Genomic DNA, 17,114 nt, shown 5'->3' with positions numbered 1-17,114 from the left:
ATTCCTCTTGTCCAGATGGGTTAGGGCAGTGTGCAGTGTGGTTGAGATTGCATCGTCTGTGGACCTATTTGGGCGGTAAGCAAATTGGAGTGGGTCTAGGGTGTCAGGTAGGGTGGAGGTGATATGGTCCTTGACTAGTCTCTCAAAGCACTTCATGATGACGGAAGTGAGTGCTACGGGGCGGTAGTCGTTTAGCTCAGTTACCTTAGCTTTCTTGGGAACAGGAACAATGGTGGCCCTCTTGAAGCATGTGGGAACAGCAGACTGGGATAGGGATTGATTGAATATGTCCGTAAACACACCAGCCAGCTGGTCTGCGCATGCTCTGAGGGCGCGGCTGGGGATGCTGTCTGGGCCTGCGGCCTTGCGAGGGTTAACACGTTTAAATGTTTTACTCACCTCGGCTGCAGTGAAGGAGAGTCCGCATGTTTTGGTTGCGGGCCGTGTCAGTGGCACTGTATTGTCCTCAAAGCGGGCAAAAAAGTTATTTAGTCTGCATGGGAGCAAGGCATCCTGGTCCGTGACTGGGCTGGTTTTCTTTTTGTAATCCGTGATTGACTGTAGACCCTGCCACATACCTCGTGTCTGAGCCGTTGAATTGCGATTCTACTTTGTCTCTATACTGACGCTTAGCTTGTTTGATTGCCTTGCGGAGGGAATAGTTACACTGTTTGTATTCGGTCATGTTTCCGGTCACCTTGCCCTGATTAAAAGCAGTGGTTCGCGCTTTCAGTTTCACGCGAATGCTGCCATCAATCCACGGTTTCTGGTTTGGGAATGTTTTAATCATTGCTATGGGAACGACATCTTCAACGCACGTTCTAATGAACTCGCTCAACGAATCAGCGTATTCGCCAATGTTGTTGTTTGACGCGATACGAAACATATCCCAGTCCACGTGATGGAAGCAGTCTTGGAGCGTGGAATCAGATTGGTCGGACCAGCATTGAACAGACCTCAGCGTGGGAGCTTCTTGTTTTAGCTTCTGTCTGTAGGCAGGGAGCAACAAAATGGAGTCGTGGTCAGCTTTTCCGAAAAGAGGGCGGGGGAGGGCCTTATATGCATCGCAGAAGTTAGAATAGCAATGATCCAAGGTTTTACCAGCCCTGGTTGCGCAATCGATATGCTGATACAATTTAGGGAGTCTTGTTTTCAGATTAGCCTTGTTAAAATCCCCAGCTACAATGAATGCAGCCTCAGGATGTGTGGATTCCAGTTTGCAAAGAGTCAAATAAAGTTTGTTCAGAGCCATCGATGTGTCTGCTTGGGGGGGAATATATACGGCTGTGATTATAATCGAAGAGAATTCCCTTGGTAGATAATGCGGTCGACATTTGATTGGGAGGAATTCTAAATCAGGTGAACAGAAGGACTTGAGTTCCTGTATGTTGTTGTGACCACACCACGTCTCGTTAACCATAAAGCATAAGGATACAAATGCTTGGATAAATTTGAAGGAGAAATTATTTTTGTTACCGCCCAGAATAACATACGTATTTGTCCAGAGCACTGTAGGAAACATTTTACATATGTAAAGTCACTATTGTTGCAAAAGCATTTGGTAGGAAAATGTATTCAGATGGCCTTTCATTGTCCATTGATTATTTGCATTAAAAAAGTCCATCAACTGAATATGATTATTTATTTTTAACCTAATTACATCCATCCCCTCAACAGGTATTTCTATTCCATTTCCCATCTGTGTTTTCAACATTTTAAACAAGACTGTATGCACAGACACAGGCTACTTTTTAAAGATGTGACAGAACAGGTAGTTGAATCCAGATGTGAATGATGCACAATATAATACTTTTTATGCATGTACTGTCACTTTCCTACTGCATTTAGAAGTCTCAGGTTGTCTGGCTCTGATCTGAAAACAGCTGAGAGTGCCATCCTGTTGGACCTTATTCCCTGCTGCATACCAGTCCCCACACGCCCAGGCTGGAATGTGTGTGCAGAGATTTTGAAAGCATTCCTAATGTGTTGAATTGCATTTCCTATTGTCATCCTAGGCTTACCTGATATTGATATATTATTATTCTGATTCACAGACTTGCAAGACTATTTGTAAACTTCAATGGTAATCCAATGCCAAACTCTGTAGGCTATTGTTTGTGGCACTAAGGTGACGACAACAATACATTTTTCCTGATTCATCCTCGAGGAGGGAGTAGTAGCAGGGAGGTCGTTAAGCAGGTAGACACACGCAGAGAGGAAGAAGCGAAGGGACAGGCTTTACTCTTCCCAAAATCTGTCCATGTGAGATGAGACATTTTTTGAATGGAGGTCTATAAGAGAGTGTCGAATTACGTAAGGCATATTTCATCAAATATAAGTTCCATAATGTTTCGGCTGTTACAAATGTACTGACATAAGTGGAAGCAAATGGCATACCGGTAACTTTGAGAAAAACGACTTCGTTGTTTTGCCTTCTCATTGGCTAGAATGGTCCCACCTGATCTTGTTTGACCCTAAACATTGAGGACACGTATTTCTAGTCGGCTATCTTGTCATTCATTATAACATACAATCTTCGACACAGGTGAGTCGCAAAAAAAGGTGAGACTGGAACCATGTTGGAAAGTGCAGTTTTTTAATTTTTATTTTTTTTTTATTTTTACTTGTGTGTGTCTGGACATGATTGCTTTATTGTGCTGAACTAAAGTAAGCCTAATTGCTGTCTTTCAGTAATTTCAGTAAATATTGTTTCGTTTTACCAAGTTAATTCAAAGCCCAGGTGCGTTTCGTTGTCGCGGTGGTGGTTTCCCTGGTGTTTCTCTGTGGCATCCCGGTAACCCAATCGTAAACAGTATATTTTCCAGAATGTTTCGAAAAACAGATTATCCACATGTAAATATGGGCCTATGAAATATTTCTACATATAAAAACACCTTTTTAAATATTTTGTTATGGAGAGTTACATTTTGTACTATGATCATGCTCCTGACAAATGTAAGCATCGTACAGAACGAAGTCGTTCCCACGCCGGCTACGTAAAATTCAAATTCTGCAGGTATCCAGAATGTCCCCCATAAAAGTTAGATATTGTGTGCGACTGGGCATCTACATTTTACATTCTGTATATGTTCTAGGGTACTTCTGACCTTTTTCTTGATCGCTTCATCTGTGACTGTCCCTCTTGGTTCGGACTGTCGCCTCCAGGTATTGACTTGGTGAAATGCCCTCATTCGAACTACTAAATACTGTTTGTTTGTTTTTTTCATTGAAAAAGTAAATCCATTGATTAAGTTAATTTCCTCATTTTTTTGGGTTCACCAAATCCGCAATCAATAATTTGATACGGGTATGAAAAGCCGAGTGCATGACAGTGCAGGTCAAATAATTATATTATTAGAAATCATAGAACCATATGTAATATGTTGCCGCGTTGCTCAGTCAAATGAGTATCGTAATGCATGAAACATCTGATTTTGACGGATACCCTCACACCTACCCATGTTGGAGGCGTGGGCGGCACCAGCTGTCTTTTGCTGGTGCTCTCGCCACCACTTTTACCATCCTAGTGATGAACTGCATTGAAATATATTACAGCTATTTTGCGCGACGTATTGTGGGAGGGCACATTATATAGTTCGTAACGCGTATGGATTAGATGTCTTGTTTAGAGAGAGCGAGCCTCTGTAGTAGGCTAGCCTTCGCGGGGAAGCAGTGGGACGTTTGTGGGAATCCCAAGGTTTCCTTGCCACCATGGGCGCAGTGAAGGCATCGTCTAGATAGATGTTTTTCAGAGCGTGGAGGACAGAGAGAGGAAATATGTTGTGATCACCGGTTTAAATAGTCTGTTCAAATGGAGAGGCATGGTGAAAATGATCCGATGCAAACCATAAACAATCATGATACAGTATCTGGTAAGTTAATGCTGTTTGAATAATGGTTAATTTGAATTTATTTTCTAAATGTAGGCTATAAACTCCAATAAAAAGCGCACCACAGGTAGTCTATGGTTGGATAAAGTAGAGCTTTATTTGATGGATATGAATATGCAGCAGATTAGCGGTTAAGAGCGTTGGCCAGTAACTGAAAGGTTGCTGGTTAGAATCCCCGACCCGAGTAGGCGAACAATGTGACCTTTAGCAAGACACTTAACCCTAATTGATCATCTAAGTCGCTCTTGATAAGTGTCTGCTCAATGACTAAAGTAAATGTAAAGTGTAGGAAGGCAGGCAGGCTGTAGCCTTTAATTAACTATATATAAGCCCATCCGATTTAGTTTTAACACATTATTTGTGCATGTTTATATTTTAGGCATTTTGGGGGGTTTGAAACGATTTATTACACATTTGTCATCATGACCATTCACTATAATGTAGCTTTGAGAGGTTTGTCTACCTGGATGTCAGTATTCTGAGACAAGTGTTCATTGTGGAACCAGTTGGACTACGCTAGGCTACAGTAGCAGATAGAGAGATACGCACAGACAGATATATTTACGTAAGCACGACTCTATTCAAGCATGCCTTATACTATCATTCAAACCATTCCAGCTTGAATTCGTAAAAACAAATATGTTAAGAAATATGTTTCTGACAGCTTTTGGTATATACAGTATCTATCTACGACTGCTATTGAATTATTCTAATGTTGAATGGGATGAGGAATGGAATTAGCATAGAAAGGTGTTTTTTCTGATAAGCATGAAGGCTGGTTCATAGTTGGCTGGTTCATAGTTGGGAAATGTCCATCGAATTGGTGTAATTTCATTTTGTATTAGCTACTCCATCACATCATATTCCTTCACCTCTCAATAACTTGTTTTATGTTGATATAGCAAATCAAGCTTCTAAATCAGAATAGATTCACTTGACTGTTTGACCATTTATAGCATCTTTATGGAGAGATACACAATTATTTTTGTATCACTACTGAATTGTAAATTCCAACACAGAATTTTGCAGTGCAAGACATCAGGTCACAGATTTTGATTTGAATGGAGCTGTCAGTGTAATTATATATCATGTAATTCTTAAGCCTATTATGGTCCATATCAGGCTCCTCCAAATTTCATCACACACTCCTTTTTTCCCCCTAAAGAGCACCCAAGGCCCCTTATCTGTGAAAGGTTATTACAATGATTTGACTTACAGTATATAGGAGTCTTTGACTGTCAGAAGCTGTCCCTAGCATTGCCTAGGGTAGGGGAATCCTTGTGAGTCATTGCCCAAGAAAAGGCAGATACTTGGTGGGGTTCCATTTTATTCCCTCTAGAAGATTTTCTCAATGTACTGTAAAAGGCATCTCAAGGATTCCTAATCAAAGACCAGATCTGTACGTTGTCTAGGTATGCTCAGATGTTAAAATATTTATAAAAATATTGTCATACAGGCATGTGGGGGTGACAAATGAACAAAAGACTAAGCGGTAAACCGAAACAACATTAGCCTTTAGGCCATGAGAGATTCATGGAAGTGCTTACACAAACCAGTGCTTTTACATTAGAGCTTTGAAAAAAACCTTTTTGCTCAACATTCACACAACATGCACGTAGATGTTGAGTGCGATTTCAACTACGGTCAGATTCTCAGTGATTATAGTCAGCTATATGGGTACTTCCTCATCCACATTGTTGGTTTACCCTAGAAATGAATACCCAAAGCATGTTGGTTATTTTATTTTGTGGCTGTCAAGAACCTCATCAGACAGTACACAATGGTGGGATGCTTCTCATGCCATTGAGCTGGACAGTACCCTCTTAGCACCATTTGACCTGGAAGCTCATCCCAGAGTATCAAATACTTACAGTATATTGTGCCATACTAATCATATCTCTTTCCTCCTACACAGGTACAACTTTCCTAGTACACGACCTCTCTGGTAGTCTTCTCCCTGAGTTGGAAGAGCAAGGCACCATGAGGAGGAATGACTATTATATCCCTGTATCTGGCGAGGAGAAGGCAGCTGACTTTGGGAACACTAAGGATGGTGGCGTTAGCAAATATAGCAAGTATGACTCCATCGTAAGTGGTCTTCTCTACATTGGGAATGTGTATTTATTAGGGATCCCCATTAGTTTTGTCAAGGCAGCAGTAAACCACTACAAATCTACAATACAACATGTATAATAACACCATACAACAAGATTACAATGTACGTGTGTGTAGAGTGCGTGTGTATGCGCGTGTCTGTACAGTACCTGTGTGTATGTATGTCTTCAGTCTCCGCTGTTCCATAAGGTGTATTTGTATATATTTTTTTATCTGATTCTACTGCTTGCATCAGTTACTTGATGTGGAATAGAGTTCCATGTACTCATGCCTCTATGCGCTATTGTGCACCTCCCATATTCTGTTCTTCACTTGGGAATTGTGAAGAGACCTCTGATGGCATGTCTTGTGGGATATAATTCAAAATAATGTGACTTTTTTTCGCCCTCAAGATCAAAGCATTTAATAAAGTGTATAAACAGTTGATGGGCATACAGTTGAAGTCGGATGTTTACATACACCTTAGCCAAATACATTTAATCTCAATTTGTCACAATTCCTGACATTTAATCATAGTAAAGATTCCCTGTCTTAGGTCAGTTAGGATCACCACTTTATTTTAATAATGTGAAATGTCAGTATAATAGTAGAGAGAGTGATTTTTTTTCAGCTTTTATTACTTTCATCACATTCCCAGTTGGTCAGAAGTTTTCATACACTCAATTAGTATTTGGTAGCATTGTCTTTAAATTGTTTAACTTGGGTCAAATATTTTGGGTAGCCTTCCACAAGCTTCCCACAATAATTTTAGTGAATTTTGGCCTTTTCCTCCTGACAGAGCTGGTGTAACTGAGTCAGGTTTGTAGGCCTCCTTGCTTGCACATGCTTTTTCAGTTCTGCCCACAAATTGTATATGGGATTGAGGTCAGGGCTTTATGATGGCTACTCCAATACCTTGACTTTGTTGTCCTTGAGCCATTTTGCCACAACTTTGGATGTATGCTTGGGGTCATTGTCCATACGGAAGACCCATTTGTGACCAAGCTTTAACTGATGTCTTGAGATGTTGCTACAATATATACACATAATTTTCCATCCTCATGATGCCATCTATTTTGTGAAGTGCACCAGTCCCTCCTGCAGCAAAGCACCCCCACAACATGATGCTGCCACCCCGGTGCTTCACAGTTGGGATGGTGTTCTTTGGCTTGCAAGCCTCCCCCTTTTTCCTCCAAACATAACAATGATCATTCTGGCCGAACAGTTCTATTTTTATTTCATCAGACCAGAGGACATTTCTCCAAAAACTATGATCTTTGTCCTCACGTGCAGTTGCAAACCGTAGTCTGTATTTTTTACAGCGGTTTTGGAGCAGTGGCTTCTTCCTTGCTGAGCAGCCTTTCAGGTTATGTCGATATAGGCCTTGTTTTACTGTGGATATAGATACTTTGGTACCCGTTTCCTCCGGCATCTTCACAAGGTCCTTTGCTGTTGTTCTGGGATAGATTTGCACTTTTCGCAAACAAAGTACATTCATCTCTAGGAGACAGAACGCATCTTCTTCCTAAGCGGTATGACGGCTGCGTGGTCCCATGGTGTTTATACTTGCGTACTATTGTTTGTACAGATGAACGTGGTACCTTCAGGTGTTTTGGAAATTGCTCCCAAGGATGAACCAGACTTGTGGAGGTCTACAATTTTTTTTCTGATGTCTTGGCTGATTTCTTTTGATTTTCCCATGATGTCAAGCAAAGAGGCACTGAGTTTGAAGGTAGGCCTTGAAATACATCCACAGGTACACATCCAATTTAATCAAATTATGTCAATTAGCCCATCAGAAGCTTCTAGAGCCATGACATCATTTTCTGGAAATTTCCAAGATGTTTAAAGGCACGGTCAACTTAGCGTACTTAATCTTCTGACCCACTGGAATTGTGATACAGTGAATTATAAGTGAAATAATCTGTCTGTAAACAATTGTTGGAAAAATTACTTGTGTCATGCGCAAAGTAGATGTCCTAACCGACTTGCCAAAACTATAGAACAATAAATTTGTGGAGTGGTTGAAAAGGGAGTTTTAATGATTCCAACCTAAGTGTATGTAAACTTTCGACTTCAACTGTATCTAATCCTGGGTGGAATCTTTGTTTTGATCCTCAGTCATCATTTTTACCACACTAAGATGAACTTCTGTGTATAATTACTGTATGTTAATAACCTAAAACCGTTCAAAATCTCTTCAGCACTGTTCAACTGGCTTTTAAAGAAAGAAATGGTGCAAATAATGAATGCTCATAGGAAGTCGCCCTCATGTACTGCCCTGTGTTAGCGGTGTAGAAGGTTAAAAAGTCAGAGTTGGTGTTCCTCTCTTGATGAGGACTACTGCCCCATCACTGTGAAGACTGCATTAGGTCAAACTTGTGGACCTTCCATTGGGTCAGAGGGTCATTTGGACAGTAATTGCGGTCTTGGACTATCTAATCACAGACACACTGGAATGATTAAGCAAGCTAATGTATGCACCTAAAGCAGTTAAGGTCAAGTACATTGCTCGAAAACACTGAGTCAATTAAATCAGTGCGGAATGTGGATGTATTGTTATGTATCAAGTGACTACTTAAACAGACACTGATGGATTTTTCTTGTTGTTATGAGGACCTACTTCCAGAATTAATTTATGTATTCATTATGATATTAAAATGATGCAGTATTGTTGTTCATCTATTCTATAGTGACCCTACAGATGTTATGTTCAACCCTCTCCCACAGGACTTAGCTGATAGTGAATGGGCATGATAATTAGGTGGCTTAGCTTCAGTAGCCATACACCTGGAAAGGTTGATATGCAAATGTGTCAGAAGTTATGCATGCCTCTCTAGATTAGGGGGGCCTGTGGCTGAGTAATAACACGATTGATATGCATGCTGGTTTTGCTCACAGCACAGGAGCTAGGAGGTGGGTGGCTGAAGGAAGGTTACTGGTTCTCTCCGTTCCTTTATCTGCAACATACCGTAACCACATCCTTATATTCCCTGTGAGGAGTGACCTTTGCTGTGACTTCCTGTTCTGAGGGGGCTGAGGCTTGTCGTCCAGTGGGATGCTTGGACTGAGATGTTTCTCCCACAACTATAGCTATTTTGTCTCTCGATTTATCAAATAGGTTTGTTTTCCATAAGAAAGCGACTGTTTGTTCTCAACAAAAGCGATGAATTTCTAACAGATGATTGCAGAGCAAATATTGTGTTTGGGTGTGCCGTACCAGTAGAGAGAACATACAGGTGAGGCCATTCAAACTAGATCTACACACATTTAGTTTGTATTAATGCGTACAATCCATTTTGAATGAGTTATTTTAAGGTAAAAATACCTATATCCCTATTATACATCAATGTGTGTCACTATACCTAACAGTTATTTTGCAGTAACACATCTATATATCACAAGGGGAACATATTTGTGCTTAATATATAAATGTGTAAACACGATTGTATTCAGGAACCCTTCCCCGCAGAGTAGGATTATTTCAGAGTCAAAGTTGTGGTGTTTGTTTATAACATGCTATATGGCATAAGTGTAGCTTTTCACATATAAGCTGTTATCAGATGCAGTAAATTTAGTTTGACAAGGTCATGAGTTCAATGCGGACAAGAGCAGTCCATTTTTGAAAGATGAATTTCAATCCATGTTTCATTACACAATCCTCATCTGTAAAAACAAACATCTTTTTGATTTTGTCAATGGGGACAATTTGAACTACAACATTCATCCTTTAGTATCCCGTTGGGCCAGGGATGGGGGCCTCGCCTGGCCGGTGGCTCGAGGTGGGAGGGGAACCTGGATCTGCCCTGTTTGTTTGCATTTTTAGAAATAGTTTTAGATGTATGTTTTGTGTTTTGATGCTTGTTTTTATTTGTGATGTATATTTTTTTAAACAACATTTAACTTAAAGCCTTACTTCAATTTGCTGCCAAGTCCCATTTCACACTACAGCAAATAATGTATTTAAGGATAATGGAGCAAAAACGTTTTTAGGTCACAGGCGAAGATAAACACCAGAGTCACTTTGTTACCATATCTTCCTCTATGAGTCGTACTGTCAAATAGCGTTTAATTGATTTGGTCACTGGTCTTCCGGGACAGTATGTCCTTATGAGTTGGATTAGGACATGAAGTATTATGAGAAAGTCTAACGTAATGTGTTGAAGGGTGCAAAGATTATTTTGTCATCTTTTGCGGGGCATAATTTGAATCTGTACAGAATGATTTAAATCCCCCCTCCTTGAAGAAGGCAGTAGCAGAGATGGGGTTGAATGCACTGATTTATCATGGTGGAGAGGGGCGATTTTACTATCCACAGGGCTTAAGCTTTTGCAATTTGAAAAGATAAACAAATGTTCATACGACACAACTCTCACAGGCTAGAATACACATGCCTTCTCCTCGTGATCTGCCAACATGTCTCCATTTAAAACTACAATCCCCCTTTCTCTCTCTTCTCAGCCATTGAACTCCCTCAAGTCAGATGAGGCAGCCTCAGGCCCAAAGCAGGGGCCTACATTCCAGGATGGCCAGCGGCGGGTGGACTATGTTCTCACATATCATGTCCAGAAACCCCAGAGTGTTCGCCGCAAGACATCCCGGTTTGCAGATTACCGCATCCTCAGGAGCCTGCGCCGCAGTCTGAGCACGATGAGAAGTGGGGGCACGCCACCATCCAAAGAAGACCCTGAGATTGCTGCCCACAAGCATCGCCTTGACTACCATGAGGATGACAAGCGCTTCCGCCAGACTGAGTTTGAGGATAACCTTCGAGAGGTGGGACTGGAGCTAGAGAAGGATGAGGGGGTGAGTTAGTGGCCTTGGACTGTGTGTTTTCCCCACACGTTGGAATACCTCATCAGTAGAACATCTCAAGAGGTATTTTTGGAATAACCTAGCAATTAGACTCCCTTAACCTAACTGATACAAAAATGTTGATCAAACTATTCTGTAGTAGACTCTGGGGTAATATTCAAGCCCTGGTGTGTTGGCGCATTTAGCCTAAATGCTAGCTTGTAGCGGCATTCTTTCACATCTTGGCAATCAATGTTCAGATGTTGTCTTTGAGGTCAGGTTGTTCTATTGAACACAACTTAATTCTCCATTCCTCCTTACTGGTTGACATTTGTCCATCTATTTTTCATGTAGCGATTGTATCATGTATCTTTTTCAATAATGGAACAAGGCATTGAGAGTTTACTGTGATCCATGATGATTTTTCAAATCTATAATAGACCTGCATTCGTCACGTTATTGATCTGTATCAAATGAACAGCTTTCACCAAATATATATCTGATAAGAAAGGACAGCATTTTGTGGTGGCTCATTTCTGTACTATCAAATGAGGAGAGACTTTGCCAAAAGTTTTAACTACAAACAAAACCTGATAATAATGATAAGTCCACTGTACTCCCTCAAATCATTAATCATTAGTTTCAAACTTCCTCAATTTTGATGTGCTTCATTTAGCATGCGCTACCCTTAGATACAATTATCCTGGTATCGTTACTAGACCAATGTCCAACAAATATGTGATAGCTGTGTCTCCTTAGATTGTTCCTGAATCCTACTCAAAACAGATCAGATAATACAGTGTTTCATTAAGTGAAATTGACACCTACATTAACCCCTTTCCAGTAATCTAATAATTTCAAACTGTTGCATACATTTAGTAAAAACAAACCTGTTGTTTAACAAATGTTTAAAAAAAACAACACAGTGTGCATGTTCCTCACAAAGAGGACAACTGATGCCACTGAGCCAGATGTTTATGTGTCAGGGGAAAAGCTCCAGTACCTTGGCATCATACTTGATTCCAACCTCTCTTTTAAAAAAGCAAATGAAAAAGGTAACTCAAATAACCAAAGTCAACCGAGCTAATTTCCAAAACATATGAAATTGTTTGACTACAGAGGTAACAAAACTGTACTTAAAATCTATGATACTCCCCAACTTAACATTATACTTGACTAGTTGGGCCCAAGCTTGCTTTACAACATTAAAACCCATTCAGTTTGTCTGCAAACAGGCTTTCAAAGTGCTTGATAGGAAGACCAATAGCTATCATCACTGTTACATTCTCAGAAAGCATGAGTTGAAAAAATCTTGTGCAGTACACTGACGCATTTCTTGTATTCAAGATTCTAAATGGCCAGGCTCCCCCTGCACTCAGTACTTTTGTTAAACAGAAAACCCAAACCTTATGGCAGCAGATCCACAAGGTCCGCCACGAGAAGTGACTGTATAGTTCCCTTAAGGAAAAGCATCTTTAGTCAATCTGCTTACTCTGTGAGAGCTTCCCATGTCTGGAATACCCTGCCATTAGATACACACAACTGTGATTAATGTGCACTGTCCCTGTAAATATAAAGTCAAACTCAAACGGCAATCCACTTTAATGACCTAACATTGTTCTTCGTAATGGAAACAGATTATAATGTTAGTGAGTAACTGGTGTTACCTAAACTATAAAACCAAGCAACAATAATCAGAAACTGTCACAAAACGTTTCCGATTCAACTATTCAGACCTGAATCCCTTACAGCCCAATATAACCCAGCGAGCACAACCAACTCTCCTATTCTTACCAGTAGGAAAAAATATAACCCATTCTCAAACAACGTTCTGCCTTACCTCTATCGTAAGATTAAAAACAAACTTTACAACTTTCTTTTCTCTTTCGGCTTCACACTTATGAAATGTCCAAGACATGTAATGCGCCAAATGTATAAAATACATCAGTCGATCCATAAGAATAAAAAACACATTTCGGTGGGCACAACTCTATCGCAATTACCTATCCGCTATTATTAGAATTCATTAGATTTAGGTAACTGTCTCTTCTTTGATTCAGTTATTTAAATACGACTCCATTCTCAATATGTTATTCCAGCAGACCATTTAGGAAACAGACAACGTATTACATTGAAATCGCCTCGCTATTTATGTTGAATGAATTTGTCTTTCAATTTGAACTAAGCAAGCTGTTAAAACGTTCAGTATATACAGTGCCTTGCGAAAGTATTCGGCCCCCTTGAACTTTGCGACCTTTTGCCACATTTCAGGCTTCAAACATAAAGATATAAAACTGTATTTTTTTGTGAAGAATCAACAACAAGTGGGACACAATCATGAAGTGGAACGACATTTATTGGATATTTCAAACTTTTTCACAAATCAAAAACTGAAAAATTGTGCGTGCAAAATTATTCAGCCCCTTTACTTTCAGTGCAGCAAACTCTCTCCAGAAGTTCAGTGAGGATCTGTGAATGATCCAATGTTGACCTAAATGACTAATGATGATAAATACAATCCACCTGTGTGTAATCAAGTCTCCGTATAAATGCACCTGCACTGTGATAGTCTCAGAGGTCTGTTAAAAGCGCAGAGAGCATCATGAAGAACAAGGAACACACCAGGCAGGTCCGAGATACTGTTGTGAAGAAGTTTAAAGCCGGATTTGGATACAAAAAGATTTCCCAAGCTTTAAACATCCCAAGGAGCACTGTGCAAGCGATAATATTGAAATGGAAGGAGTATCAGACCACTGCAAATCTAGATTAGCAGTCAGAGTTAAATTGACATTCATTGACTAGGAAACAGATCTTGCACTTTTTAATAAAACTAGATTATGTTTTCTCATGCAACGTATTTCAATTACTTTACTACATCACAATAATCACGCAATGATAATTAGTTTGATGGATACCCTAGGCTTCGTACGACGTTATAAATTAGGTCGAGATTCCATCTTAAATCGCTCTAACTTTATGGAAAAAGGTTTATTCAATAAATCCAGCAACTCCTCATACTGGGAAGAAAAAAAATAAAACAAATTTTCAGGCCTTAAGGGCAGTTTTATTTCAAATGTTGTACCCAGATGGAGAAAATCCAATAAGCGTTTATTACTTACATCATTAGGGTAAGTTAACCAAAAGTGGACATACTCCAATCAGTTTTTAGACAATTGCCCAGACTTTTTAGACAGTTTAATAATGCTTAAACCTAATCTTTATCAAATGATCCATTAAAGATACCAACTCAAAACATATGTACAGTACGTCTACGAATGGGTGGTTTAAATCGTATCTAATTATATTCCCAGTATTACTTTATTAAATCTCTAGTAATCTTTTATACACACATACAATTTATCATATTTTCATATATTCACAGAATCCATATAAAACGTAAGAAATTCTTAGGTACTCAGGACAACCATTCCATTTGCTTTTTCAAGGACTTTCCACAGATACGAAGCAGAACCCCAAAAATCTACTTTTGTTTCCCGGACAATGACCATTGGATCCTCAACGGTTCTCTAACCTCCCAGAGACCACGGCAAAATCAAGCCTCTCAGGAACTATAGACCTTCCTCTGCTTTCTAAAATATCATCACACTCTCAATACCACCCCGTGATATTCTATGATGGGCAGTGAAGGAACAGAGCCTCAAGATAACGTTATATCAAAGCTTAAATTCAACATTTCAATAATCTGATTAAGCATATGTTACTATCCAAGCATCAGATTAAGACTAATTTCCACATTCACACAACTCTCGTATCACAGTCACACAATGCTATTCTCAAACATACCTAATCAATTAGTTATTTTTCAACAATATTTTAACCTGCAAGAATAGTTCCTAGGATAATGCAACTCATACATTTACATCTTTCAATACTTATAAAATGGGGTACAGGTTTAAAATAATTACAGGTTTAAAACAAGTACAGGTTCACATTACTAGGTCGCCCGCAACTGACCAATGATAGGTGTCTTTGAGTCGACGAACTCTCAGATCATCTTCCACTGACTCTGCCCTGTTTACACCTGCAAGGTGCCCCCCTCACACAGGAATACACACTCAGGGCCTACGTAACAGAGGCTTTTCTTAAAAACTCAAACTCAAACTTCGCATGCTGTTCGCTCACCTCTTTTTTTTTTTCTTAAAAAAAAAAAATATGTTTGAGAGGTATCAGATCAACAGTGGGTCCATCTGCTTCATTCCTGTAGTGTGGTCTCCCTGAGATCCCAAATTTGAGGGATCCCTCGTGCACGATTTACCCATGTCATTAGGAGCGGTCACCAAGTGAAGATTCACATCCCATCCTCGTTGCCAAATGTGGTGGTTAATTTCTGTACTGTTAATTTTTGTTAATTAATTCTGTTAATTTCTGTATCAAATGAGGAGAGACAAACTTATTACACAAGTTAGAGTTATACTTAAACTGAATCTTTATTAGTGAGAGCTTTGCAATAGCGATGGCTGGTTGACGAATCAACGTCTTTGATGATTCGTTGAGAGCCCCGAGACAAAAGTACAAAGGTCTTTTATAGCCAAGATACACCCCTTTCAACCTACATGACGAACAGCAGATATATAGAATGGGTCACAAGGTTAAGATTTGTATGAAAGATACCTATAATACATAGCAGACAGTATCTGCTGTGTCAACAGAATTCATTGTAAAGACCCGTGTCTGGCCCTCCGACTCCAAACTGGAGCCATCTCTCCCTGGTACTGTATAGAACAGAAACATTAACTCATGCTCTGGAATGCTCTTTAGGTTTTATCATCCAAACAACATGGTAAATCTTCTGTCAGTGTTATCTCCCAGAGGCCCAACACACACACAATTGTTAAGAATACTCTATTCTGTTGCATAAAACAACCATTTGATGCAATACAAGTATTATAACATAATCTTGCAATTTTGCCACCATAATGAACAATAGATTTTATCTAAAATGGGAGTAATTCTTTTCAGCCTTAAAAGCAAAAAGAGGCCTATTGTCATATGTAATTACATACTGTACACCCTAGAGAGTGGCTATTGACCCATTAATCATTATTCAGTCATCATAAATCATTGCATTGATCAAGACACAAGATACATTGTGTGTCCCATTCAGATTGAAATACCTTTCCAGCGTAAAACATATTTGGTATTTAAAATCCATGGCCTAGGTCCTAACCACTCGATTTTGCAGACCACTACTGAAACCACGTAAGAAAAGATTTGACATGTGTTTACTGTTCTATCTTTTATCGTTGACATGTGTTTCGTAATGTCTGTTACGCGACATTTCGCAGAAAAATGGTTGGAGGCATGTGGTTCTGTGGGGAGTTGGTTTCCCATTGCATGCATGAAGAGGTCTCTTACCATTTAGTGAGTGTTGCTCACAATGGAGAAGTTTTGTTTTGAGTGATATTAAGGCAAATTCAAAATGATTTCATACTTGTTGACAACATCCTTATGCTTTGTTGAACATAGTTCATTCAACCCTCCTTGTTTTCTTTTATTAACTTACTTTGTCCATGAATGAGGGTTGTTTGTGGATAATCGAACCAGAGCCCCAAAATAGAATTGGCAGGATCTTTTCTGCTTGATATTGCTGTGGAAATTGTAGTTTGACACGGTGTTCTCAACAGACAGGGCCAGGATCCTGAAGTGGGCTGACAACAACAACCATTGTTGTTTTTTTATAGAGGAGATTGTGGAGAGAGAACTTTTGTCCGGTATATATTCGACTATCCGACATTTGTTTTCTATTCAAGTGGACACAGCCTTTGGCTGACACTAACCAACGTCAATCCTTGCTATTGTAGCATTGCGACTTATTTTCAGTTGCAATGCCACAGTAGCATTTCTGTGCTTTACCTTGGAAAGACTTACTGTAGTCCCTTAGTGACGTGGCAGTAGCTTTATTCTAGGTATGCATATATCACGCAGATAAAACAGGGGAAACTTATTTCAACACACATAAAATATCCATGAAAACCTTTTGCCTGATTTATTATTTTATTCAACATCACATTCTCTGTTTTCCAGAACAAAATCCCAGGAATTGGCTTCCTGAAGATCCATGCTCCCTGGAATGTGCTCTGTCGGGAGGCAGAATTCATGAAGCTCAAGATGCCCACCAAAAAGGTATGGCTTGCCTTTAGATGGATCACTGGTTAGTTTCTATGGGAGGGCAATACCCGCTCAGCACGGTTGAAGCTCTTCTCTCTCTTAGCACCCCAATGGTGGAACAAGCTTCCCCTTAAAGTCAGGACAGCGAAGTCCCTGCAGATCTTCCAAAAACATCTTAAATAACTCTCACAGCACCCCGACGCCACC

General features: G+C 39.7%; 1 protein-coding gene across 3 annotated transcripts in view; it reads left to right on the top strand.

The window, feature by feature from the left end:
• Nucleotides 1-3,563: 3,563 nt before the first annotated feature.
• The window catches only part of LOC139411336 (anoctamin 1, calcium activated chloride channel a), a 40,038-nt gene continuing 26,487 nt past the window's right edge, over nucleotides 3,564-17,114 (top strand). For all 3 annotated transcript variants that reach the window (XM_071157585.1, XM_071157584.1, XM_071157586.1), the window contains exons 1-4: nucleotides 3,564-3,872; nucleotides 5,806-5,978; nucleotides 10,446-10,790; nucleotides 16,824-16,922. In XM_071157585.1, the coding sequence (XP_071013686.1) occupies nucleotides 3,812-3,872; nucleotides 5,806-5,978; nucleotides 10,446-10,790; nucleotides 16,824-16,922 (678 nt within the window). In that variant the 5' untranslated portion in view covers nucleotides 3,564-3,811. The remainder of the gene's footprint in view (nucleotides 3,873-5,805; nucleotides 5,979-10,445; nucleotides 10,791-16,823; nucleotides 16,923-17,114) is intronic.

The sequence above is a fragment of the Oncorhynchus clarkii genome, chromosome 6 (genome assembly GCF_045791955.1).
Source record: "Oncorhynchus clarkii lewisi isolate Uvic-CL-2024 chromosome 6, UVic_Ocla_1.0, whole genome shotgun sequence".
Classification (NCBI taxonomy): domain Eukaryota; kingdom Metazoa; phylum Chordata; class Actinopteri; order Salmoniformes; family Salmonidae; genus Oncorhynchus; species Oncorhynchus clarkii.
The sequence above is the reverse complement of the archived record's forward strand: the minus strand, read 5'-3'. Positions and strand labels throughout refer to the sequence as shown.